Source organism: Pelodiscus sinensis, chromosome 23, assembly GCF_049634645.1.
Source record: "Pelodiscus sinensis isolate JC-2024 chromosome 23, ASM4963464v1, whole genome shotgun sequence".
NCBI lineage: Eukaryota > Metazoa > Chordata > Testudines > Trionychidae > Pelodiscus > Pelodiscus sinensis.
In genome coordinates, this window is record NC_134733.1 from 4,315,069 (window position 1) to 4,341,838 (window position 26,770).

General features: G+C 60.5%; 2 protein-coding genes across 2 annotated transcripts in view; both read right to left on the bottom strand.

Annotated features, from left to right (window-relative positions):
• The window catches only part of LOC112544488 (small vasohibin-binding protein), a 52,667-nt gene extending 50,764 nt beyond the window's left edge, over nt 1-1,903 (bottom strand). The window contains exon 1 of the mRNA XM_075906368.1: nt 1,701-1,903. Within this exon, the coding sequence (XP_075762483.1) occupies nt 1,701-1,817 (117 nt within the window). The 5' untranslated portion in view covers nt 1,818-1,903. The remainder of the gene's footprint in view (nt 1-1,700) is intronic.
• Nucleotides 1,904-4,081: 2,178 nt separating this feature from the next.
• Nucleotides 4,082-26,770, bottom strand: LOC102448697 (tyrosine-protein kinase STYK1-like). The gene is made up of 10 exons (XM_075906633.1): nt 26,373-26,770; nt 20,762-20,902; nt 18,497-18,739; nt 15,530-15,711; nt 12,622-12,705; nt 12,089-12,306; nt 11,520-11,560; nt 9,268-9,364; nt 5,129-7,156; nt 4,082-4,937 (listed from the first exon to the last, which is right to left on the bottom strand). Exons 1-9 carry the CDS (start codon nt 26,422-26,424, stop codon nt 6,925-6,927), a joined length of 1,290 nt encoding a protein of 429 aa, XP_075762748.1. The 5' UTR covers nt 26,425-26,770; the 3' UTR covers nt 4,082-4,937; nt 5,129-6,924.

A 26,770-nucleotide genomic window follows, 5' to 3' on the forward strand; every position in this document is an offset into this window, starting at 1 on the left:
GGGAAGACTAAAGCTTGAGCATGAGCCCCACTGCCCCAGGCAGCGAGACCAAAGCTGAAGCCCAAGAGCTTCAAGCCACAGTAGGGACCTATAACCTAAGCCCCACCACCCAGTGGTGAAGCTGCCTCCGGCTTCAGATTCTGCACCAGGCAGTGGGGCTTGAGCTGCAGGCCCCAGTGAGCGTAAGCCAGCCCTGGCAACCTCATTAAACTAGGATCATAACCAACTCTAGGGTCCCAAACTAGTCTGAGAACCACTGGGTAAGTGCAAAACCCCATGTGGGGTTAGTTACCTTTAACTAAGATTATTACATTTGCAGATGATCCCAAGCTGGGAGGGGCTGCAACTGCTTTAGAGGATAGAGTCAAAATTCAAACTGATCTGGACAAACTGGAGAAATGGTCTGAGGTAAACAGGATAAAGTTTAACAAGGACAAATGTTCCTTCCTAAGGGAAGCACTTTGCAATCAGTTTCACACATACAGAATGGGAAGTGACTGTTTAGGAAGGAGAACGGCAGAAAGGGATCTAGGGATCAGAGTGGACCACAAGCTAAACATGAGTCAACAGGGTGACACTGTTGCAAAAAAAGCAAACGTGATTCTGGGCTGCATGAACAGGAGAGTTGTGAGCAAGACACGAGAAGTCATTCTTACGCTCTACCCTGCGCTGACTAGGGCTCAGTTGGAGTATTGTGTCCAGTTCTGGGCATCTTATTTCAAGAAAGATGTGGAGAAATTGGAGACAGTCCAGAGAAGAGCAACAAGAATGATGAAAGGTCTGGAGAACAGGAGCTATGAGGGTAGGCTGAAGGAATCGGGCTTGTTTAGTTTGGAAAGGAGAAGATTGAGAAGGGACATGATAGCGGTTTTCCGATATCTAAAAGGGTGTCACGGGGGGGGGGGGGGGGGATTGTTCATCTTGGCCTCTGAGGACAAAACAAGCGCAAGGGGCTTAAAATGCACCAAGGGAGGTTTAGGTTGGACATTAGGAAAAACTTCCTGCCTGTCAGGGGGGTTAAACACTGGAATAAGTTGCCGGGGGGGGGGGGGGGGGGGGGGGGTTGTGGAATCCCCATCACTGGAGATACTGAAGAGCAGGTTGGACAGACACCTGCCAGGGATGGTCTAGAATGGATCACGGGCTCCCAAACTGGGGGGGCGTGAAGAAATTCCGGGAGGGGGGGCATGAGGCGACCCAGCCCCTCCACCCCCGTCAATCCCACCCCAAGTTTTGCTGCTTTTTGTTGGGGGGGGGCGGGTGAGGGTCTCTCAAAGAGGGGGCATGATTCAGAAGAGTTTGGGAACCGCTGCTCCAGATCATGGGTTCCCAGACAGAGCGGTGGGCGCACCGGGGGGGGGGGGGGGGGGCGGCGTGTGAAGAAATTCCGGGGGGGGGGGCGCAAGGCAACCCAGCCCCCCTCCCCCAGGTTTTGCTATTTTTGTTTTCCGGCCCCGGGCGGTTGTTTTTTATTTTCGCTCCACGTTTTGCTGCTGGGGGGGGGGGGGGTCCCGCGAACCAAGGGGGGGGCGCCGAAGAGTTCGGCCGCCGCGGGTCGAGACGGGGCCGGGTCCCGCCGCGCGGCCCAGGGGCTCCCGAGGTCCCTGCTGGCGCCAGGAGCCCGCCCCCCCCCCCGGGGAGCAGCCGGCGGGGCCGGGCCTGGGCTGCCCCGTCAGCCCCCCGCCCCGAACCCCGCCCACCTCCGCTCGCTGCCGCTGCTTCAGCTCCTGCTGGGCCGACCGCTGCTTGGCCCGCTCCAGCCGGGCCGCGGGCTCCTTGGCCCGGGGCTTCTCCTTGCGCCCGCCGCCGCCCTCCATGGCGCGGGCCGCCCGCCGCGTGCAAAATGGCGGGCAGGCCCCTCGAGCACTCGGCACTCGACTGCTCGTCCCTGCCCTCCCCGTGGAAGCGCGCGCGCGCACAAAGAAGGCGCGCGTGCGTCAACGGTGCGTGGAAAAAAAAACTGGGTAACGCGCCTGCGCAGCACGGGGAAACGCGCGAGCAGGGCAGAGAGCGCAGGCGCAAGGCTGGGAGCCCGCTGTAGAGCAGGGCGGCAAGAGAGCCCATTACCTCCTGGCATAGCGCGGCGCGGCGCCCCCTGGCGGGCAGGCTGTGCAGCGGGGTCGGGGAAACCCCCTCTCGGTGCCTGGGAGGCTGGCGCTGGGGGAGCCTGTTGGATGGTGCCCGCAGCAATTGGGGGTTCGCGGGGAGCCCCAGCTTAGGCACCGAGCAGGGCCCCAGAAGACTGGCAAAGGTTGTGGGGGTGGAGCCCATGGCTGGGTTTTGTGTTTCCGCCAGTGGTGCACATTTGCACACGTCTCGGTGCACATAAAAATTTATTCTGCACATGGACAGGAAAACTCTCCACATGGGTGGAAAAGAGTAGCGGGAACATAGGTGGAGGCCACCCCTCCAAACCGGGCAGATCTGAGCAGCGCTGGACATCATGCGCCAGATGACAGCCCCACTCAGTGGGGGAAAGCTTTGCTGTTACACCATCCAGATCCAGATTAGCCCCCCCTCCACCGATTGCACCCCGGTCAAGACCCATTTCTCAAAGTCAGGGTCAGTGCCCCTTTGGCCTCCCTATTTCTCAGCCTGTGGCACAGGTTTGGGGATGGGGATGGGGAGCCAGAGGAATGGGCGCGTATATCAGGCTGTCAGTCTGTAGCAGCCTGGCTCGAGAGCCCTGGTGCAGTCTGTGCTTTTGCTGCCCAGATCAAACTCAGATTTCCCCTGGCGGGCAGCAGACCCTGCACCTGGCACACCATGAGCCAGCCACACGCTGTCACCGAGCCCTCCCCCTTTTCCCAGGACCAGGCTGGCGGCTCACAGGAGCCTGCCCGGGGCCGCAAGAGGCAGGTGCCCGCCTGGTCAAGTGCAGAGATCATGGACCTCATCGAGGTTTGGGGGGAGGCCTCCAACGTCCACGATCTCCGCACTAGCCACAGGAACGTGGCTGTGTACAGCCACATGGCTGACAGCCTGGCCACCAGAGGCCACATGCGGACCCGGGAACAGGTCTGCTGCTAAATTAAGGACCTGCGGCAGGCCTACTCCCGGGCCTGCCAGCCAGGGGCCGACCCGGAAGCCTGCGCCCACTTTGAGGCCCTGGACTGCATCCTGGGGGCTCACGCTGTCCATGCCCCCCGGGTGGTGATCGACCCCGGGGCAGAGGGACCTGTCCATGATACGGAGGAGGAGGAGGATGCCGAGAGCCAGGAGCCTGCAGGGAGGCTGCCCAGGACCCAGGACCCAGGACCCCCGAGGCACCCCACAGAGCACATCGCCTGTGTCATCCGAGGCTGAGGAGGGCTCCACATGTGAGTGCCATCATGCTCCCCTTATGTGTATGGGAGGGTGGGGGGAGAGGGAGCCCAGGGACTGTGCACCTTGGCCTTGCCCACCATGGAGCAGCAGCTGGGTGTCATGCAGGGGCCCTGGCCTTGCAGAGAGGGGCTGGGTTTCACCCACCGTGTCTCCAGGGAGAACTGACCACTGCTCTTGTTTCACCACAGCCGCAGCACCTGGGACTGCAGGGCGCACCACCCCGCCTGCATCAGCCACCCGCACCTGGGCCAGCAGGTGCGCCAGAAACCAGGAGGAGTACCAGCGGCGGCACCTGCGGTTCCTGGAGTACCAGCTCCGCACCCAGGACCACTGGGTCTGGGAGGACCTGCGGCTGCGGCAGCGGAGTTTGGAGGCGCTGGAGGAGCAGGGCTGTGCCCTCAGAGGCCACCTCCAGACCTTGGTGGACAGGTTCCTGCCTCCTCCTGCTCCGGCCCCTGCGGCTGTCCCAGCTCTCGTTCCTCTTCCCACCCCTGCTCCCCCTCCCGCTTCCTCCACTCCCCCCATCCCTCCTGCCCCACCCTCCACACCCACTCCTCCCCGATGCCCCCACACCCACAGTGCTGCGAGACAAGAGAGCCAGCAGGACCCCCAAGCCTGAGCTTTCCCTTCCCTTCCTCCCTTTCCTCCCCCTTCTAGCTCCCTCCTCCCGGGTTTCCCCTCCCCTCTCCCACCCTCACTCCTCCCTCCCCCCACCCAAGTTATGTAAAATAAAAAGACGTTTTTGTTTGAAAAACAGGTGTCTTTATTTGACATTAGGAAGGGTGGTTAGGGAGGGGAAGGGGGGAGGGTGGAAGAAGGCCCTAGTGGGGCATGCAGGGAGAGTTCAGTCTTCCTCCTCCACCTGGAAGCTCTCCCGCAGGGCTTCCCAGATCCGGACGGCCCCCGCTGGGCTTCCTGGATGGCGGCGGTTCGGGACTGAGCGTAATGGCCAGCCATGCGGTCAGCCTCAGCCATCCAGGCTGGCAAGAAAGCCTCTCCCTTTCTCTCGCACAAATTGTTCAGCACGCAACATGCTGCCACCAGGGGAGGGATATTGTGCTCGGCGAGGTCGAGGCGAGTGAGGAGGCACCTAAATCTGGCTTTCAGTCGGCCGAAGGCCCCCTCCACCATGATGCGGGCCCTGGTGAGCCTGTCATTGAAGGCCTGGTGGGAGGGGTTGAGATGCCCTGTGTACGGCTTCATGAGCCAGGGCTGTAGGGGGGTAGGCCGCATCCCCACCAGGCACACGGGCATGTCCACATACCCGATCCTAATGTGGTGATCAGGGAAGAAGGTCCGGCCTGCAGCTTCTGGCACACGAAGGAGTTGCGGTACACCCGGGCGTCGTGTGCCTTGCCGGACCAGCCCACATTAATGTCCGTGAACTGGCCCCAGTGGTCACACATGGCCTGCAGGAGGATGGAGAAGTACCCCTTTCGGTTGACATACTGGGAGGCCTGGTGTTCCGGGGCACAGATGGGGATGTGCGTCCCGTCGATGGCCCCCCTGCAGTTGGCGAAGCCGAGGGCGCCGAACCCCCGGATGACGGCGTCTGGGTCGGCGAGGCGGACCACCCTGCGGAGCAGCACCCGGCTGATGGCCTTGACCACCTGCAGAGAGAGACAGCAAACCGCAAATCAGTAGGGAAGCAACCCCTCCGGGCAGCGTGTAGTCCGGCCGGGACAGACCTCCGGTGCGGGACACTTTCGCCTCCTCCCCCTCCCCCATTTTCCCTGGGGCGGCCCATCCCCTCCTTGCAGCCGCCCTCCCCCCCCGGCCCAGTGGCCGGTGAGTGCCATACCTGCATGAGCACTGCTCTGACAGTGGATCTCCCCACGCCGAACTGGTTCCCGACGGATCGGTAGCTGTCCGGCGTGGAGAGCTTCCAGAGGGCGATGGCCACACGCTTCTGGAGGGGGATGGCGGGCCTCATGCGAGTGTCCCGTTGCCGCAGAGCAGGGGCGAGCCACTCGCAGAGCTCCAGGAGGGTGTCCCTCTTCATCCTCAAGTTCTGGGTCCACTGTCTGTCTCCCCAGCGCTCCAGGACAATGTGGTCCCACCAGTCGCTGCTGGTGTCCAGACACCAGACGCTGCGGGGCTCGCTGGCATCCGAGTGCTGCTGCGGCTCCTCCATGGCCCCCAGGGAGGCCAGGCGGAGAGGTAGGGGGCTGACATGCACCAGCTGGTGCCAGGCAGCCTCCAGCCATTGCTGGCAGGCTTGCAGCAGCAAGTCCAAAAACTGCACCAGAAAGCCCAGGGCGAGCTCTGGCTCCATGTTGCCAACTGCGGCGGCGTCCCCAAAGGGAACTGCCGACACAAACAAGCGCAGAGAAAAATGCTTTGCTGTCCCTCGGCGAGGTAGGCAAGCAAGTGGAAAAGCTGAGAACCGGCTGTCCGGGGGGGTTCCTTTAAGCATGAGCCTCAGATAGCCTCAGACATCAGCCACACAAAGCAACTACTGACCTGATGCCCTGCCAGAACCAGTTTCAACTTCCCTTAAATGTGCCCCAGCATCCAATCACTGTGGACGCGCTAGTTCGAATTAACAAAACGCTAATTCAAACTAGTTTTTAAGTCTAGATGCGCTAATTCGAATTAGCTTAGTTCGAATTAACTAATTCAAACTAAGTTAGTTTGAATTAGTGCTGTAGTGTAGACATACCCAGAGAGAGGGAGCAAGTGGGGAAGCAGGAGCTGGTGCTGGGGGGAGCTGGCTTAAAAGCCATTTCCCCCTAGCACTGTCTCGGCGGGTGAGGGGACACAGCAGGGAACTGGTGGCGTTTCCACCTTTGAAATGCAGCAAGAGCAGGGCTCTTTCATTTCAAAAGCAGAAGCACCATGGGAGCAGAGAGCCAGCAGAGAGCCCCCATTCTCCCTGCTTTTGAAATGTACAAGAGCTCAAAAGCAGGGAGCGTGGGGCCAGCCGGGGACTGCTTGAGTTCCCCACAGCCCTGTGCTCCTCGCAGCACATCTGCCTTTGAAATGTGGCAAGAGCTGGCAGGTTCTTGCTACATTTTCAAGGCAGAGGTGTCCTTATCGACTAATCAAATAATCGATGCAAATTCCATCAGCTATTCAATTAGTTGATTAATCTACATTTAACATCCTTATCGAGTTAGGCCCTAAATATCACCGGCCTCTTATGAAAGTGTTCATTTTCCCAAGGTTGTGGCTAGTCAGTGGCAGAGCTAGACCTGCAACTCCTGGTTCCCAGTCTCCTGCTCTAAGCTAGTTCCCTGGTTTGCAGGTTGGAGGGATTTTATTTGTACTTAAGATGTTTTTTTCCTATCGGGCACTCACCAATGTTTTGACATAGGGGAGGGATGTAAATAACAGTTGTATTCTTAGTGTGTTCTGTCCCCATTTTGGCTAATGCCAAGATTGCTTCCTTAGCTGCCTTCTGTGCCATGTTTTTGACATCTGAAAATACACAAGAAATCAGAAGCTATTCCTTGGTGCTGGGTTCGGACAGGAGTTTCCTTGCCTGGTCAGGTCCATGGAGTTTTCAGATCCTTTCCATCTCGTGTAGGCTTTTCCCGAAAAAATAAACATGGAAATACTGACTTTGTCACAGTCACTATTTCTCTGCTGGGCCTTTCACAGGCTGTCTGCCTTGTGCATAACACAAGGCTCAGAGAGACAGAGTTGCACTTCTCTAGGGGACACCCCAGCCGTGCGTTGGTAGTCACTGAGGTCCAGCCTTTCAGTGGCAGCAAGCGTCTCAGCCTCGTTTGCACGGGGCACGTGAGAGTCTAGCTGGTCAATCAGCTGTGAAAACGTAGGCCTCTTAGAAGCTTTCCACTGCCAGCAGCTCCTCATGATACGATACCTGTCGGCAAGAACAGACTCAAGTTATATCACGCACAACCTTTGCTTTAAGTCAAGAGAACAATCCAAGAAAGATGCAAAGTCCCAGTTGCGAGAACTTGCCATAGGTCTCCGCATTGAACTCAACACATAGTAATAATAGCTTAGCTCTTGCCTACTTGACTGCCAGTTTTCAGCCAGTACAGAGAGTTAAAGGTACCAGTTAAATTCTGCATGGTGGGTGACTGCTCTATGTTCAGATGGATTCCAAGCATGCAGCAGGTCATGTGGCCTCTTGGATTCAGTTTGGGGCAGGAAGGAGGTTAATTAGTCGCTGGCAGGCGTCCAAAGGAGATCTATTATTTTCGGTGATGGTGGTTTCGAAAGGCTGCAGAACAGTGCGTCCCATCTGAGTGATTCCTCCCCCCCACTTGGAGCAGGGATTTTGTTCTGTTTAGGGCCAGCAGCTTTTGAGAGCACTCCTGGGTGTAGGAGAAAGAAAGAGCTGGATGCATGGGCCTGGTGGAAGGCCTGAGACCTGAGCCAAATTCAGCAAGAGTGATACCCTGAGTCCCAGACAGGCCTTGTCAAAGGCAGGTGTTTGCCTGCAAGTCGGTGTCCAGGACCTGACTCAGCGCTAGGACTGCTAAAGCACAGGGAACGTGTAAATACCGTCCACCAGGATGGGACAAGGGCACCCCTACATAGCACACGAGAAAATAGTCTGACAGGAAGTGGTGAATAGCGACATTTTGTCTGAAACAACAGGGCTGTGTCTAGACTGGTCAGTTTTTCCGGAAAATCAGCCGCTTTTCCGGAAAAAACTTGCCAGCTGTCTACACTGGCCGCTTGAATTTCCACAAAAGCACTGACTTCCTACAGTAAGAAATCAGTGCTTTTTACGGAAATCCTATGCTGCTCCCATTCGGGCAAAAGTCCCTTTTGCGCAAAACTTTTGCGCAAAAGGGCCAGTGTAGACAGCTCAGATTTGTTTTCCGCAAAAAAGCCCCGATCGCGAAAATGGCGATCGGGGCTTTTTTGCGGAAACGCGCGTCTAGATTGGCCACGGACGCGTTTCCGCAAAAAGTGCTTTTGCGGAAAAATGTCCATGCCAATCTAGATGCTTTGTTCCGAAAATGCTTTTAACGGAAAACTTTTCCATTAAAAGCATTTCCGGAAAATCATGCCAGTCTAGACTCAGCCCAGGAGTGAAAGCGGACCAAGGGGTGGGGAGTCGGAAGGCTTTGGAGGAAAGTCCCAGGGAGGTACCACAGGTGTCCTTCTTGCGTAAGATAATAGTAAGATGAGTATCTTAGAGTGTCTCCATCTATAAACGTTTGGGGGCCTCAGCTTAACTCTTTGTCCGGCCTAGGGGGCAATAGTGAACTCCTGCTATTGACTGAGCTGGGTCCATAGAGGCTTGGGGGCTGTCTGGCTACCGCCGACTATTCACGTGCTTCGTTTGACAATAAACCTGACGTGGGCGCCCTCGTATCCTGTCTGAGTCTGTGGTCTTTGGGGGCTCTCGTGAAGTCTGTTGCGCTAGCTCCCTTTGACTTCCCGTTTGTAGCGGGTTTTTAAAGTCCTTTTGACTTCCCTTTGCCTTTAATCCCCACGAGTGTGACACGGAAGGCCTAGCCGCAGCAGGGTGTGTGTGACACGCTGGTCACTTCTTATCCGCGTGCCCACTAGTTCAGGAGAGCGACAGCTGGCACCGTCTCCCAGCCTGCCGAAGAAGCAAATCCCATGGCTCCCTCGCCCTGCCTTGACACACCGACCTGAGAAGCGCTGTAGGACTCTCCGGGCCTCCCCCCATCAGCGCTCTAGGGGCTTTAGGGCTTCTGGGTGCTCACAGCTCACAGCCTCCACTAGCCCATTGTACACAGGAGGCAGAGAGAGGGGAAGGGACAGAAATCACAGCGGCAGGCCCAGCCCTGCCCACCCAGGCAGCCCTTCTCCAGGTGTGTTTCCGGACTCAGCCGGTGTTTTACGCGAGGGACGCCGGGCCGTCGCTGAGCAGGGCGGGTTGCGCAGGGCTAGTAGCAGCACTGCCCGTCGGTCTGGAGCACGGCCTGGGGAAGGCCTCCCAGGACATGCCCCGCTGGGTGTCTCTGCGGGTTATCAGGCACTTACAGGTCGTCCCCGCACTGGTCTGGCTTCTCCATGCGGTGCTGGCGCTGGAGCCAGGGGAGCACTTCGGAGGGCTGCAGGGCCGGGTAAGGGGGAGCGCCTGGGGAAGGAGAATATGGAGCCATCAACAGATGAACCCTGAGTCTGCCTGGCTGAGGCGCTCCTGGCCAAGCGGCCCGGGCGGAGACGAGCAGCAGCAGAGCTGTGTGCAGGAGGGATGAAGGGGCCACGTCACTAGCTGGCCCCAAAGGGAAGGGCGTGGGCCCCCTGTCCTGGCCATGGCAGGCTGGCTTGGTGGCTTAGAGGAGCCCTGTGAGAGGCCCAGCCTGGTCCCCTGGTGACACTAGTTCCTGGGCTCGTCAGACATGCTTGTGGCACAGGAGGCTGCTGCAGGACGTGGGCTCAGGCCCCGGGGCATGGCATCTGGGCTAAGCAGCGACTGCAGGCTCGGGGGGGCTGCTGGAGGTGGGTGAAGGGAGCAAACAGGCTGGCGGGCGCTGAAAGTGGGAGAAATGAAGCTGAGGGCCAGGGAAGCTCCCGGCCTCTGCGGTGGCTGCAGCGCAGACTCCTAGGAGAGCAGGGGAAGCCCCATGCAAAACCATTCCTAAGGGGGTGCAAGACCCAGGACAGCCCCTCTGCCTCAGGCCCTGCCCTGCCCCACTCCTCCCCTTCCCCCACGCCCCGAGCGACGCAATGAGGGGCTTGCCAAGGGGCCTGGCACTGGCAGCAGGGGTCTCCCCAGCCTCAGCACAGTGGGGGGAATGGATTGAGCTGGCCCCAGTCTGCTCTTCCTCCACCCCCCACCCCAGGCCCCTCTTGGGGGGGAGCAGAGCAGGATGGAACTGGGTCACTCCACTTCTGGCTGCTAGGATGAAGCCGAGTGACCCAGCTGGGGTGGCAGGGCAGGCTGGGGCCGGGTCACTCTGCTGCCCACGGCTCCCGCCGCGCTGGGGAGTGCGGGATGGTCCTGACTTCTGCTGCAGGCGCCAGGCCCTCTGGTAATCGCCCTGGACCCCCTGGGACTCCCCAAGCGCCTGCCCCAGCTCTCCAGGGCTGCCGACACCTGCAGATCTAGCAAATGCACCGGCAGCCAGACCTGGCCCGGGGCCACGGGGCTAGGCCAGGCAGAAATGGGAATGGTCTAACATGCCCCGCTGGGGGCGGCCGGCCCTGGGACTCCAGGAAGGCCTGATGCCCCCTCCCCATTAACTGGCGCAGGCCGTACTGCTCCTGGGTCCAAGCGGCCTCCGCCTGTGTGCAGGGCCACAAGGCATTGCTAACTCTGCGGGGCCCAGGAGCCTTTTCAGGGCGGCTGGCATCGGGCCGGGACAGAGGCTGAGTCAGAAATCCCGTCCCCCCCGCTGGTGTGTCATCGGCCTCCCCACCCCGCCCTGAGCAGGGAGCAGCCACTGGCCCACTCGCTGCGCTGCCCTCTGAGCAGTGCCCCTTGCTGTGGCGGGAGGGGGCAGGGGCTCAGACTGTTCAGAGCCAGGGAGAAACCTGCCCAGGAAAGTGCTCTGACCCCCCCCCCCCCGCCCACTGCCCCACAGTCACACATGACACAACCCTGGCTAGTTCTCAGGAGGGCGGTGCTGGGTGCTGGCAGGGCATGGGAGGGGCGGGGCAGGGCCTGGGGACTGGCAGGGCATGGGAGGGGCGGTGTGGGGCCTGGGGGCTGGCAGGGCATGGGAGGGGCGGTGTGGGGCCTGGGGGCTGGCAGGGCGTGGGGGGACTGGCAGGGCCTGGGGGGGCAGTGTGGGGCCTGGGGACTGGCAGGGCCGGGGCGGCGGGGCGCCTGGGTGCTAGCAGGGCCGGGGGGGGCAGTGCGGGACTTGGGGGCTGGCAGGGCCGGAGGGGTGCAGGGCCGGGGGGGCAGTGCGGGGCCTGGGGGCTGGCAGGGCTGGGGGGGTGCAGGGCCTGGGGGCTGGCAGGGCCTGGGGGGGTGCAGGGCCTGGGGACTGGTGCAAGGCACCTCACACCTGGCTCTGGGCTGTCCCATCTCTCGGGAGGGGCTAGGGAAGTGCCGGACGTGCTCTCGGGCGATGCCCTGAGGATGCAGGGTTGGGGGTTTGATTTGGATCCAAGGCCCCTGTCGGGGTTGGAGGGACCGGACGCAGGCCCCTTCCCAGAGCTGGGCTGCTTCTCCTCCCGGGGCCGGCGCAGCGGCGAGGAACAGCGGCCCTGCCCCCGGTGGGACGGGATCTCTCCGTCGATCGTCACTGATCGATTCGGTTAGAACAGCAAAGCTGACTTACCCAGTGTGACGGCTTCATACAGCAGGATCCCAAACGCCCAGCTGGGGAGAAAACACGAGAAACAAAGTCAAAGTGGCTCCTCTCATGCAGAGGCGGCACAGATGGGAGGGGGGCAGAGAGGGTCCTGTGCCCCCACTGCCATGGAGTGGAGGGACAAGGGGCCAGTAGCTAGTGGAACCAGAATCTACCTGATAACTGGTGTGCCCTTCCCCCCATGGCTGGCACGCCCTTCCCCCCAAGGGCCGGCATGCCCTTCTCCCCAATGGCCAGCGTGCCCTTCCCCCGATGGCCGGCATGTCCTTCCCCTGATGACCAGTGTGCCCTTCCCCTGTGGGCTGGCACGCCCTTCCCCCAATGGCCAGCATGCCCTTCCCCCAATGGCCGGCATGCCCTTCCCCTGATGGCCGGCATGCCCTTCCTCCAAGGGCTGCCATGCCCTTTCCCCCGATGGCCAGCGTGCCCTTCCCTGGATGGCCAGCGCTCCCTTCCTCCCAAGGGCTGGCGTGCCCTTCCCCCGAGGGCCGGTGTTTTGGCTTTCAGGCGAGCTCCGGCCGGCGTGCATTACTCACACGTCGCTCCTGGCGGTGACCGGGTGCTTCAGGATCCTTTCCGGTGGCAGCCACTTGATGGGCACCTCAGCTGCCTCCTTAGAGGGCAGTGCGCCCCGGCGGTAGACCTCTCCCGCCAGCCCCAGGCCGCAGAGCCGGACTGTCAGATCCTGGTGGATCAGGACGTTTCGCGCTGCTACGTCGCCGTGGATCAGCCTCTGGCTTGCTGTCAGATAGTCCTGCAATCAGCAGAGCCAGTCAGGTGTCAGCCGCGCCCGGGCTCAGCAGCCAGCGTTAGCTACTGCAACCATGCACCTGGGGGGGCCTGCTTGGGATCTAGAATGGCTGAGGCCGAGGCCTGAGGAAATCCCCGTCCTCTTCTGGCAGCATTACCGAGCTGAGTGCGTTTGCCTTGTAGGGGAGGGCTGAGGAGCTCTAGGAGTGCCCCTGTGTGCCCAGCTGGAGCCAAGCTGGAAAGGGATCACCCCTGGGAACAAACCTTCTCTAAAGATTAATGAATTGACCTTGAAATAACCCCCCTCCCCTCCTCTTACCAGCCCGCGTGCAATTTGGATCGCCATGGCAAACACTTTCTTCTCCGTCAGCACATGAATATGCCCCTTCCTGGGCATGCTCCCCTGCCAAGTCAAAAGAACAAGAGACAACTCACTTGGTGTGCCCAGCACCACCGCCAGGGAGCTGCCAGTGACAGTCCGACCTGGGTTACCTCCCTGGCGCTGCAGACACGGCTGGGGCTACAGATCAGGACCCTGGCAGCTTTAACCTGGCCCCGTCCCAAACTTGACACTGTTGGATTCCAGGTCCCCCTTCTCTGGCTACGTCTACACTGCAGGCTTCTTGTGCAAGAAGCTTTTTGCGGAAGAGATCCTCCGAAAAAACTTCTTGCGCAAGAGCAAGTCCACACTGCACAAGCACATCGGAAAAGCGATGCCCTTGTGTGCAAGAGAGCGTCCAGACGGCATGGCCGCTCTCTCAAAAGAAAGCTCTGATTGCTATTTACAGAGTAGCCACCAGAGCACCTGTGCCTTTTTCGATTGGCTCTTTTTGTGCAACCCCCCCCCCCCTCCTGTTGCCCATCCACACACATCTTTTTGCGCAAGAACTCTTGCGCAAAAAGAGCAACAAGAATGATGAAAGGTCTAGAGAACATGAGCTATGAAGGAAGGCTGAAAGAACTGGGTTTGTTTAGTTTAGAAAAGAGAAGATTGAGAGGGGACGTGAGAGCAGTTTTCAGGTACCTAAAAGGGTGTCATGAGGAGGAGGGAGAAAACTTGTTCATCTTGGCCTCTGAGGATAGAACAAGAAGCAATGGGCTTAAACGGCAGCAAGGGAGGTTTAGGTTGGACATTAGGAAAAAGTTCCTAACTGCCAGGGTAGTTAAACACTGGAATAGAATCATAGAACACTAGGACTGGAAGGGACCTCGAGAGGTCATCAAGTCCAGTCCCCTGCCTCCATGACAGGACCCAGTACTGTCTAGACCATCCCCGATAGACATTTATCTAACCTGCTCTTTAATATCTCCACAGATGGAGATTCCACAACCTCCCCGGGCAATTTATTCCAGTGTTTAACCACCCTGACAGATAGGAATAAATTGACCAGGGAGGTTGTGGAATCTCCATCTGTGGAGATATTTAAGAGTAGGTTAGATAAATGTCTGTCAGGGATGGTCTAGACAGTATTTGGTCCTGCCATGGGAGCAGGGGACTGGACGCGATGACCTCTCGAGGTCCCTTCCAGTCCTAGTGTTCTATGATTCTATGAAAAAGGAGTCATTCCTTGTAGAAAGAGGAATACGTACACCACAAGAACCCCTCTGTTCTTTCGATTTACTGTAAATTTACTTGCATAAAAACGTCCTAGAGCTATGGACACTCTGCGGGGTTTTGCGCAAAACCCCTGTAGTGTAAACCTAGTCTCCCTGTTAGCCAGGGCAGGGGGCTGGCCCACCAGCCCAGGGTGGGGGGAAAGGGGATTTCTTTACTCAGCTCAGAACCTTCCTCTCTATGCTGCAGTTCAAAGAGGAGGCGTTTGGGTTGGCAGGTGGGATCTCCGGCTCTCTGCTTTGTGCTTGGAGAGATCTGATTAGTCCTAAAGAAGTCCCAGGATCTGTGGTGTTGCAGGCGCAGCGAGGGCTCCGGTCAGCACGAGGGATGTAATAGTGGAGTCGATTAACCCATTAACCGATAAGCAAAAGCGTATAGGTTAATGCTACAGACTACACGCATTCCCCACCCCCGCCAGTACATTTTTAGCAGGCTGGTCAGCAGCCCGGCTCAGTCGTGGCTTGTGACAGGTCCAGGACCTATCCTGCTGTGGCTCTGCATTTAAAGTGTATTATGAGCCGGGCAGGCAGACGGCCCAGCTCAGTTCCAGCTCGCGCCGGGCCCGGGAGCTCAGACCCCCCCTAGACAAGGGCTGCTGCCACCCCACACTGCTGCCTCTTTATCAGAGGCAGCAGTACAGGGTGTCAGGCAGCTGGTCCGTGAAGGGAACTGCTTTTTAAACTGGCTCCCCTCAGAGACCAGCTCCTGCCTGGCACCCCACACTGCTGCCTCTGATACACTGAGGTAGTGTAAAATGCAGTGGCCTGGGCTAGCCAGGAGGTCAGACAAGGGGACCCGTTGAGCCCTCCCGGCCTAGAACTAGGGTTGCCAGATGGTTGAACCAAAAATACCGAACACCCCTCCCCCCCCAAAAAAACAGGGGGAAAATTCTGTTGGGGGAAAAAAAAGGGGGGGGAGACCAAAGTTGTAAAAAGGACACCGAGACTTATTAAGAAAAAAAAAATAATAAAACAGCATGGCCCCTTTCAGAGTGAGTGCAGAGTTAGAACAGGGATAGGAACAGGGGAGCAGTTGAGCACTAAGACCCAGGGAAGGCATTGCTTCCCCTTGGTCTTTAGGCTTTTTGCCAGTGTCCATTTTGTGTTCTTGTTCAAGCCAGAACTCAGCTTCCCTGTGGAACCAGGAAAGCATGGGGACCGGGGACGGGAGCCTGGGGGTGTCGGGGCCCAGGGGGAAGGCCGGGGGCAGGGTCTGGGTGCTAGGGTTGCCAGGTGTCCGGTATTTTCACCTCCTGGCTGGGAAAAAAAATCAGAGAATACCGAACATTTTTGGTGTCCGGTATTTTCTAAATTTTTTTACCGGTCAGGAGGCGAAAATACCGGACTGTCCGGGTCAATACCGGACACCTGGCAACCCTACCTAGAACTCTATCAAATTGGGGCTTTCAGAAAAACTCCAAATACCACGAGACTATCAGCCCTCTGCCTTCCCCCAGCCTTGCCTGCCGTGCATTTGCTAAAATCTCCCCCTTCTGCCAGGGGATGCTAAGAAGGCTGCACTGCAGAGCGAGCTGGCAGGGGCTGGGGGGGGCCCGTTGCCTGGCGTCCCCCACCACAGCTTGGCCGCTTCAAACCCACCTGGCTCCTCTTACCTGACGGGTTTGCCACAGGAAGCCCAGGAAGTTCCCGAGACTCATGGCTTCCAGGACGAGGCAGAGGGGCAGCGTCTGGCTCTGACACCACAGGGCCTTCACCAGGCTGTCATGGGTACAGATCTGGATGTGGAACTTCATCAGCTCTATAAAACGCTTCGTCTCCTGGGGGCTGGAGGCCACTGATGGCCGGGAGACAGAAGCAACGTTAATACCAAGTGTGGGCCCAGAGGGGGAAGCCAGGAGAGCTGAGGGCCTAACCCCTGGCCAGAAAGGGGCTAACCCACAGGAGAAGCAAAACTGGATTTGCAGCCCAGAGCTGGGTTTGCTGCAGAGCCACCCAGCTCTGGGCTGCCGGCTGCGGCCAGTTCCTGTGTAGACCCAGGATTTTGGTGCTCCCCGTTCTCGGGGTACCAGGACTGTCTGCTCTAGCTTTGGATCAGCCATGTCGGCTGTGGCCCAGACCTCGAGCACCAACTCAATTGCCTGGCTATGGAAGAAACGCACCCACATGACTCTGGAGCTGACGGTCCAAGGTCCCCCAACCCAGTGGCTTATCTGGCTGTTGTGGGTCAGGCCCAGCAGGTTCAGAAGCACCAGTACCCAAGGGAAGGAAACAGCCAACCAGCAGGGACTGCCCGGACCCAGCTGAGGAGGGGCCCAGTCTGTAGCTGGCTGACCTGGCAAGAGGTTTTCAGTGCGACATCAACCATGAGTTGGCCCCAGCCCCTCCCAGACCGTAGCCCCCCCAACCCCTGCATCTCCCTCGGCTCCAGCCCCTCCCAGACCTTGGCCCCTCAGCCCCAGCCCCTCCCAGACCTTGGCCCCTCAGCCCCTGCATCTCCCTCGGCTCAAGCCCCTCCCAGACCTTGGCCCCTCAGCCCCTGCATCTCCCTCGGCTCCAGCCCCTCCCAGACCTTGGCCCCCCAACCCCTGCATCTCCCTCGGCTCCAGCGCCTCCCAGACCTTGGCCCCTCAGACCCTGCATCTCCCTCGGCTCCAGCGCCTCCCAGACCTTGGCCCCTCAGCCCCTGCATCTCCCTCAGCCCCAGCCCCTCCCAGACCTTGGCCCCTCAGCCCCTGCATCTCCCTCGGCTCCAGCGCCTCCCAGACCTTGGCCCCTCAGACCCTGCATCTCCCTCGGCTCCAGCGCCTCCCAGACCTTGGCCCCTCAGACCCTGCATCTCCCTCGGCTCCAGCGCCTCCCAGACCTTGGCCCCTCAGACCCTGCATCTCCCTCGGCTCCAGCCCCTCCCAGACCTTGGCCCCTCAGCCCCTGCATCTCCCTCAGCCCCAGCCCCTCCCAGACCTTGGCCCCTCAGCCCCTGCATCTCCCTCAGCCCCAGCCCCTCCCAGACCTTGGCCCCTCAGCCCCTGCATCTCCCTCGGCTCCAGCCCCTCCCAGACCTTGGCCCCTCAGCCCCTGCATCTCCCTCAGCCCCAGCCCCTCCCAGACCTTGGCCCCTCAGCCCCTGCATCTCCCTTGGCCCCAGCCCCTCCCAGACCGTAGCCCCCCCAGCCCCTGCATCTCCCTCGGCTCCAGCCCCTCCCAGACCTTGGCCCCTCAGCCCCTGCATCTCCCTCGGCTCCAGCGCCTCCCAGACTTTGGCCCCTCAGCCCCTGCATCTCCCTCGGCTCCAGCCCCTCCCAGACCTTGGCCCCTCAGCCCCTGCATCTCCCTCGGCTCCAGCGCCTCCCAGACCTTGGCCCCTCAGCCCCTGCATCTCCCTCAGCCCCAGCCCCTCCCAGACCTTGGCCCCCCAGCCCCTGCATCTCCCTCGGCTCCAGCCCCTCCCAGACCTTGGCCCCTCAGCCCCTGCATCTCCCTCGGCTCCAGCCCCTCCCAGACCTTGGCCCCTCAGCCCCTGCATCTCCCTCAGCCCCAGCCCCTCCCAGACCTTGGCCCCTCAGCCCCTGCATCTCCCTTGGCCCCAGCCCCTCCCAGACCGTAGCCCCCCCAGCCCCTGCATCTCCCTCGGCTCCAGCCCCTCCCAGACCTTGGCCCCTCAGCCCCTGCATCTCCCTCGGCTCCAGCGCCTCCCAGACTTTGGCCCCTCAGCCCCTGCATCTCCCTCGGCTCCAGCCCCTCCCAGACCTTGGCCCCTCAGCCCCTGCATCTCCCTCGGCTCCAGCGCCTCCCAGACCTTGGCCCCTCAGCCCCTGCATCTCCCTCAGCCCCAGCCCCTCCCAGACCTTGGCCCCCCAGCCCCTGCATCTCCCTCGGCTCCAGCCCCTCCCAGACCTTGGCCCCTCAGCCCCTGCATCTCCCCACTTACATGGCAACAGAGCGTATCCCACAGCTAACGGGACGGGCAGGTTTTCAAAATGGAGGTGGCCAGGCTGGTGGACAAAAGTGCCCCTGGCTGTTCAGCCGCTTCCCCCTTTCCCCATGGCCCCAGCTCCAAGCCTGCCTGCCTGTTGGGCTGCCGGACTTGGTGCAGGCTGGTGCAGCCACCCGAGGGCCCCACAAAGACCTTCCCTGGGCGAAAGGGCTCCCGCGGGCGCAGACCGGAACATGCAAACGCACGTCAGGAGGCCGCTGCTCATGCACATTGTGCCCTGGAAGCCTCCTGCCCCCCTCGCCAGGCAACAGGAGCTGCCCTGGCGGAGTCCCCCCCGGTGCCATTAGAGGATCCTGCAGCTGCAGAACCGAGGGAGGAATTGCTAGAAGCTGCTGGGTTTTCTTGGCCACATGCCCTTATCTAAGGAGCAGAGCCAGAGTGTGGTCCAGGCGCCCTCCCGCCCCCGTGGTGCCTGAATCCCGTGGGCATGGGTCTGCGGCAGGTGCACTTTGCTCTGGACGTCGTTGGTTCAAACCCGGTTGTGAGGGCCAAGCTGGCTGCTGTTGCGCTTGGCCAGGTGGCTAACGGCCTGTTCTAGCCCCTCTTCGAGCCGCCTGCCCGGGGCAGCAGACAGCCCAGACCTGGCCGGCGGGGAGAGAACGGTCCCTCTCCCCTGCCTGCTCACCGGGTAGTTTCTTCAGAATCACGGGCAGCGAAGGCCCCAAAGATCCTCTTCTGACGAGGGTGGCCCGGGAAATGGGGCCGTATCGCCCCATGCACAGGAACTGCTCCGCCTGGACCTGCCAGTCCTCAGGCAGCTTCCACTTGGCTAGGAGGGGATCCTGGAATTCCAGCAGCCTCTCTGCAGAAGTGGCTGTGGGAAGAGAGTCCCGTCCCTTCCAGTCTTGCCTGGGAAGAGCAGCAGCATCTGCCAAGAGAGAATCGCTCTTACGCTGCCCAGAGCACAGCCAATGACACCAGCCCGCACAGACAGCCCCGCCCGGCACATCGGCCCCCCTCCGTTTCCGTGTGCACAGCCCCCTCCGTTTCCGTGTGCACGGTCCTCCCCCCATTTCAGTGTTCACTGTCCCCCCATTTCAGTGTGCACGGCCCCCTCCGTTTCCGTGTGCACGGCCCCCTCCGTTTCCGTGTGCACGGCCCCCCCCATTTCAGTGTGCACGGCCCCCTCCGTTTCCGTGTGCACGGCCCTCCCCCCATTTCAGTGTGCACGGCCCCCCCATTTCAGTGTGCACGGCCCCCCCCATTTCAGTGTGCACGGCCCCCTCCGTTTCCGTGTGCACGGCCCTCCCCCCATTTCAGTGTGCACGGCCCCCCCCATTTCAGTGTGCACGGCCCCCTCCGTTTCCGTGTGCACGGCCCCCCCCATTTCAGTGTGCACGGCCCCCTCCGTTTCAGTGTGCACGGCCCCCTCCGTTTCCGTGTGCACGGCCCTCCCCCCATTTCAGTGTGCACGGCCCCCTCCGTTTCAGTGTGCACGGCCCCCTCCGTTTCCGTGTGCACGGCCCCCTCCGTTTCTGTGTGCACGGTCCTCCCCCCATTTCAGTGTGCACTGTCACCCCATTTCTGTGTACACACCCCCCCGTTTCAGTGTGCACATTCCCCCCCATTTCAGTGTTCACTGTCCCCCCATTTCCGTGTGCACGGCCCCCCCTGTTTCAGTGTGCACAGTCCTCCCCCCCCTTTCAGTGTGCACGGCCCCCCCTGTTTCAGTGTGCACAGTCCTCCCCCCCCCTTTCAGTGTGCATGGCCCCGTTTCTGTGTGCACAGTCCTCCCCCCACATTTCCCCGAGCCCAGTCTGGGAGCGCCGAGCTCGCCCAGCTGCTGTGCTCCGCTTGCCCAGGCTTCAGTCCATGGCTTCTGGCCCAGCACCAGGCAGCCCCAGCCCCTTCCCTGCTTGCTGGGCAAGAGCGGGGCTCCTGGAGGAGCAGAGCCAGCCCAGTGCATGGGACGGGCAGAGAGAGGAGCCATGGCTGAGCCCCCCGTAGGGCAGCCGGCTTGTCCCGGGTCCCTGGGAGGAGGGGGAGATGCAAGCACAGTGGTCGAGTATTGACTGGCTACCCGGCAAGCCAGGTCGTGTGCTCGCGTCCATCCCTAGCGTGCAGGGATCTGTTACGTGGTTCTTGTGGGTAGCACCTGGGGCAATGTCCATGGAGGCTCAGCAGAGCGGTGCTGCCCAGGGGACCTGGCTACAGGAGGGGTGGACACATGTACCCTTCAGTGGAGCTGGGCCCCCTGGCTGCACTGGTGAGCTCCCTCCAGGCTGGCTGCTAATTCAGGCCCCAGGATCTCTGCCCGGACTGCATGTTGCCACGCAGAGGCCTCTAGGGCCGGAGCTGCCCAAGGGGCTGTTCCTGGACATGGGTCTGGCCTGGAGCTCAACTCATCTTGGTACCACACAGGAGCCCTGAGAGCTCGGCTGCTGTGGCATCTCCCTGGCCAAAGCAACAGAAACCCCACTGAATTGCTACCCTCCAGTGGAGACTTTGCTTCCCGCTTCAGTGTGCTACACGGGCTGCACTGCCTCTACAAACCGTGCTGTAGCTGAGTGTTCAGCTTACACCCTCGACTTGGACCAATCGCTGACCCAGAGGAAGTGTTGCATAGTGGTCAGAGCTGAGGACGGACTCACAAGGCCTGCATGCTCTGATCATCCTTTCAGCGGGATTGTGTAGCTGAATTAGACAGCAGCAGCTGCTCCAAAGGCGGGGCCCACATTTCCAGGGGCTGTTGTGCACAGCCCCTTTTTAGCCCTTCCTGTTTGCTAGCCCAGTGGAGGCCGTGTGTCCAGCTGGCTGGGTTCTGTCCTTGCTGGAGGGATCCAGACAAGCCATTAGGGAGCCGGGAGGGCTTGAGTACCTTGCTGGGCTGGAGATGGGCAAAGGCCAGGAGGGGGGCTGTGTCCCCACGCTGCAGAGCTCACGTCCTTACCTTCCAGCAAGATAAGGGTCTCTCCCTCAGTGCCCCGCCCCCTTCGGCATGTCTTCCACAGGATGAGCATCACCAGCAGCAGCGTGCAGGAGGCCAGGAGAGAGGGGATAACGAACATTGCGAGCCGCATCCTGTTGTCATCTGCAACAAGGAGCCCCCCGGGAGAAGCTAGAGGAGTCTCTTGGTGCTAGCCAGGAGCCTGGGCAGATCCCACTCAGCCCTGAGTCGTTCAGTGCAAGGGCTGGGCCAGGGGTCGGAGCCCACGGCTCAGCACAGCCCTGTTTGGCCTCTAGGGCCATGGTCACCAATCGGTCAATCGTGATTGACTGGTCGACTGTGGGGCCACGGCCAGTCGATCGCGAGGTGTTCACAGCGCCCGCTTGCTCCCCCCAGTCTCCAATGAGGAGGCTGGCGCTACAGCCTCCGCAAAAATGGAGCTAGCTCCAGCTTCCTGTGGCATGGGGGGAAGTCCTGCAGCTGCGCACCACATCTGGCATCTCAGGAAGTGCACTTCTCCCCTCCCCACAATAGCAGGCACTGCCTGAGATGGCAGCTCTGGTGTACAGCCGCGGGACTTCCCCCCACCATCACACTGCTGTAGGAAGGCAGGCAGCACGGGAAAGGAAAGGAAGACAAGAAAGCTCACACTGTTGTGGGCAAGGGAGAAGCACCTGCCACCTGTCCAGACCCCCCACCAGCACCCTGTCCCCTGTCCAGACACCATCCAGCACCCTGCCCCCTCCTCCTGGCCAGATCCCCACCAGCACCCTGTCCCCTGTCCAGACACCATCCAGCGCCCTGCCCCCTCCTCCTGGCCAGATCCCCATCAGCACCCTGTCCCCTGTCCAGACACCATCCAGCACCCTGCCCCCTCCTCCTGGCCAGATCCCCATCAGCACCCTGTCCCCTGTCCAGACACCATCCAGCACCCTGCCCCCTCCTCCTGGCCAGATCCCCATCAGCACCCTGGCCAGACACCATCTAGCACCCTACTCCAGACCCCTGGCCAGACCCCCACCAGCACCCTGCCCAGACACCATCCAGCACCCTGCCTCCTGTCCAGACCCCCACCAGCACCCTGCTCTGCCCCCTGGCTCGATCCCTACTAACACCAGGGATTGTTTTTTTACATCTCACTTGTGTGGTCCCTGACTGATTTTTCTGTGGGTCTGTGGCTCCTGACCCAAAACATGTTCCCTGCCTCTCCCATAAATAAAGACATTGCTGAAACATTTTGTGTTTTGTGTTTTGTGACATAATATTTTATTTTAAAATGAAGTCTGGCCAACCAACCCCCAACTGGGGCCAAGCCCCCGTGTGGCCACAGCATCATAACACTCCTGCATCGCCCAGACCCCAAACCTGAGCCCATCACACACCTAAACCCCCTGCCCTGAGCCCCTCACATCCTCAAACTCCTGCACCCCCGCATCCCTGTCTTCTGCCACAATACTCCTGCACCATCCACACACTGCAAACCTGTGCCCTGAGCCCATCATACACCCATCCCCTCCTGCCCTGAGCCCATCATACACCCAACCCCCCCTGCCCTGAGCCCCTCATAGACTCCAGCCCAAACTCCTGCATCCCCACCCTAACCCTCCACCTGACCCCAACACTCCCCAGCCTGGAGCCCCCTCCCTGAGCCAGCATCCCCTTCTCCACCTCCTCCTGCACCCAAAATCTGTCCCGGAGCTTGCACCTCTCACCCCTTCCCACACCCAAATCCCTAATTCCCACTTCAGAGCCGCACCTCCTGTCTCAACCCAGGGAGAGTGAGTAAGGGCTGGTGACAGCAAGTGATGGAGAGGAGGGGAGTGGAGAGGGTGGGGTCTTGGGGAAGGGATGGGGTAGATTTTGGCTTGCCCTGAGTGATGTGGGTGTAAAAAGGTTGGTGACCCTGCTCATGGGAGTTGCCCTAGGTTTGTGTCTGACCGGCCAAGGTCGCTCGATAGACTCAGAGCCCCCCGGTGCAAGCCCTGGAGGGGCCCGCGAGGCGCGTCTGCACGGGGACCGGAGGGGCAGGCCGCACACAGGCCGCATTGCCCCAGCCCGGCCCTGAGTGACTCGCGCAGTCCCGGTCAGCCTGCGCGGTGCTTCCCACCCGCCTTCTCTCCAGCCCTCGAGCTGCTGCAGGGGCATGGCGCTGCCCCGCTCCGGCTGGGGAGCAGCTCCGGGCCCCCCCGCTCTGTGCATCCCATGGCTCCGGGCCCCTCCCAGAAGCAACCCCCCAGCTGCTCCGAGCCCCCCCACTCTGTGCATCCCATGGCTCCGGGCCCCTCCCAGAAGCAACCCCCCAGCTGCGCCGAGCCCCCCCACTCTGTGCATCCCATGGCTCCGGGCCCCTCCCAGAAGCAACCCCCCAGCTGCGCCGAGCCCCCCCACTCTGTGCATCCCATGGCTCCGGGCCCCTCCCAGAAGCAACCCCCCAGCTGCTCCGTGCAATGCGGCAGGGCCAGGACCCACGTTAGCAGCTGTGTCTGGGCAGCCCCACGGCGCAGCGCCGGATGGGCGCTGGGAGCGCGGAGCTGGGACCCTCCAGGCAGGCCCAAGGCGCCCGCTCAGGGTCACGGAGGCACAGACGGAGCCTGCAGTGGAAGCAGCACGGGGAGGGTCGTTCCCGTGTGGGTCGTTCCACCCCCGCCCCCACCCCCGCAGCCCCCTCCCACGCCCTCACCTTCCGTTCCCAAATGGTCCCACATCCCCCCCCCCCCCCAGCATGGGGAGCGATTCCCTAGGTGGCCGGGGGGCTCCGCGCTGCTGGCTTTGGGGTGTTTCTTATGGCCCGAGCTGTGAACCCAGGAGCCTGCAAGAGCGGCCCAGGTACCGGCCCCCTCCCCAGCCACGGAACCAGGCTTCAGAGCGGGAGCAGAGCACAACCGCGGCCCATCGCCAGCCCAGGCAGCTGAGCTCTGCCCCTGGGTTCTCGGGGAGATGGGACAGCAGGGAGCCTGCAGGCACATACTACACCGGGCTGGGTAAGCGGCAGAGCTGGGGGTTGTGCTGTGTTGTGTTGTGTGTGAAGCCACAGGGCTGGGTAGTAGCAGAACTCGGTGTTGTGTTGTGTGTGACACTGCAGGGCTAGGTGAATAGCAGCGTTCGGGGCTGTGCTGTACTGTGCTGTGTTGTGTGTGATGCCGCAGGACTGGGTGGTAGCAGAGCTCGGTGTTGTGTTGTGTTGTGTTGTGTGTGACACCGCAGGGCTGGGTAGTAGCAGAGCTCGGTGTTGTGTTGTGTGTGACACTGCAGGGCTGGGTAGTAGCAGAGCTCGGTCTTGTGTTATGTGGTGTTGTGTGTGACACTGCAGGGCTGGGTAGTAGCAGAGCTCAGTGTTGTGTTATGTGGTGTTGTGTGTGACACTGCAGGGCTGGGTAGTAGCAGAGCTCAGTGTTGTGTTGTGTGTGACACCGCAGGGCTGGGTAGTAGCAGAGCTCGGTGTTGTGTTGTGTGTGACACCGCAGGGCTGGGTAGTAGCAGAGCTCGGTCTTGTGTTATGTGGTGTTGTGTGTGACACTGCAGGGCTGGGTAGTAGCAGAGCTCAGTGTTGTGTTATGTGGTGTTGTGTGTGACACTGCAGGGCTGGGTAGTAGCAGAGCTCAGTGTTGTGTTATGTGGTGTTGTGTGTGACACTGCAGGGCTGGGTAGTAGCAGAGCTCAGTGTTGTGTTATGTGGTGTTGTGTGTGACACTGCAGGGCTGGGTAGTAGCAGAGCTCAGTGTTGTGTTATGTGGTGTTGTGTGTGACACCGCAGGGCTGGGTAGTAGCAGAGCTCGGTGTTGTGTTGTGCGTGACGCTGCAGGGGCTGTGCTGTGTGCGACACTGAAGCGCTAGCCTCAGAATGCAATGCTGACCTAGCTGCTGAGCGGGGAAAGGGATTTTAGCCTCTCGTCACTCAGTATTGTGACCTTGGCGCGTAGCTGCAAGCGGGCACAGCCCAGGCTGCGAGTGGGGACTGGAGCCGGGGTGCGGTCACGGTGCCAGCTGGGGGGAAGGGGTGTCTGTTCACTTAATGTTGGTTTTTAGAGAGGTATCTAGGGTTGCCAGGTGTCCGGTATCTACCAGACAGTCCGGTATTTGTGCTCGTTGTCTGGTAAAAAAAATCAGAGAATAGCAGCCATGTGCAATGCCCGGTATTCTCTGACTTTGCCGGCTGCGCACCGGACGGAAGCCTGGCGTGGGCGGGGGAGCGGCTGGAAGGTGGGGCCACGATTGGGGCTAGGAGCTGTAATTGCGCAGAAGCCTGGTGGGGGCGGGGGGAGTGGCTGGGAGTCCCAGCTGGGAGGCGGGGTTGCGATCGCTGCTTATCCTGCGTTCCGGAGTCCGGTATTTTTTGGGAGCCCATCTGGCAACCCTAGGTATCGCTATTGTGCCGGTGTGGCTAGAGCACGTCCAGTGTTAACGCCTGCTCGGGAATTGGCCCGTCTGTGAAATGGGCGCACACAGCGCTGGCGCTGCCCTAGCCCATACCAGGAGATACGTCTACAGGACTCTCCACCTGCAAATGTAACCCACACACCTAGTGTGGGTCACTGTCCCATGCAGTGGCACCTAGACCACAACAATAGATAAGACCAAGACACCTCTTACGGCAAGGCTGACAGCCAGCTGGCTTTCAGCCCAAAGGGTCAAGGCTCCTAAACTAAGTTCCAGAGGTCCCCAGTTCAAATCGTCCTGGTGGTGGTTGCACAAACAGAAGGGAACCACTGGGGGAGGGGGGATCTTGTCTTTAACGGTTTTAAAAGGCTCTCGGCTGTCAAACCCGGACGAAGAGCCCCTGGCGCTCCAAGCCCCCCTCCTTTCTGCCACTCGGCCTTGGACCAGCAGCCGAGCGTGGCTGGAACAAAGGTGGTTTGGTTTAAATCCCAAATTGGCCTTTTCTTTAAAATGAAAACGTGGCCTTTTTAGGGGGTTGATTTTGAAATGTTTCTGTTAGAAACTGAGAAATCCTCTGGCCTTTGGGGTTTTCCTTCCCTTCCTCGGAGGAAGGAAGAAAACAATAAACTCCTGGGGGTTAAAATTCTCCCCTCTTGAAAAATGTGCTTGTTTTTTTCCCCAGCCAGCTCTGCTCACGTCTCTTTCACCAACCCCTGGGCCCTGCTGGTTCCCTCTCCAAAGAGACTCATTCTGAAACTATCCCTCTGTTTGCCCCACCCTCCCCCCACGGCTTCCTCCCCACCCCTCCCATTGGTCCTTCTGGCTCCTACCCCTTTGCCTCTCCTCTGCACAGCCCTGTGGGCACGGCCTGGAGAGAGCACAAGGCCACTTCCCAGTTAGAAACACTCACAAAGTTACGGGCACACGTAATTCCTGCTAATGAGGGGTTTGTGATCCAAGTCGTTTTGAAGATTCCAAAAGAAAATCACAAACGAGGTCAGTATCTCTGCGGTGACGTGGGTGGAAGGTTTAAATGCCCCAGCTTTGGCCTTTGGCCCCAAAACGTCCCAGCAAGCTCTCCCCGGGCTGAGCTATGGCTGTGCCTTTCCGGGGGCTCTGGGCTCTCTGGGGAAGTGAGGTTGGGGGGTATGGCCCTGGTTTAAGGGAAGTTCCCACCATTGTGCAGGGGCAGGGAGAACACCCCAAAAAGCCGAGACGGGGGGGGTCCAGGACTTACAGCACTGGTCAGCTCCGCTGGAGGCGTTGCAGTTCAGGGTCTGGGGCTCCATTGCAGAGAGCTCTCGGCCACGTGCAGAACTCCACCTGCCCCGGCTCCCCGCAGGAACGGCGAGTGTGTCCCAGGGAGGGGACCTGCTGGGGGCCTGGCGACCTCCCTCGCTCCCCAGCTGTGCCAGCTGCCTGGCGCCCTCGCCCACTGGCAGGCGCCTGGAGGAGACGCTCCGGGCAAAGGTCTAAGATCAGGCAGCTTTATGATCGCAGCGCTGGCGCTTCACTCTCCGCTCAAGGACTCCCTAGTGCCGCAAGCTTTCATCTCGCGCCTGTGAAAGACAGAGGAACAAGCCGGGCAGGGTGCCAGTCAACATTCCCGGGTGCATCCCAGAATTTGACAGCATG

What these genes read in the sequence shown, in the direction of transcription:
- LOC102448697 (XM_075906633.1), bottom strand. Translation starts at nt 26,424, where the DNA reads ATGGAGCCCCAGACCCTGAACTGCAACGCCTCCAGCGGAGCTGACCAG. An exon ending in GACCCTTATCTTGCTGGAAG is followed by an intron (nt 18,740 to 20,761) that starts GTAAGGACGTGA and finishes CTCTCTTGGCAG; the next exon opens with ATGCTGCTGCTCTTCCCAGG. An exon ending in TCCTGTGGCAAACCCGTCAG is followed by an intron (nt 12,706 to 15,529) that starts GTAAGAGGAGCC and finishes TTGACTTGGCAG; the next exon opens with GGGAGCATGCCCAGGAAGGG.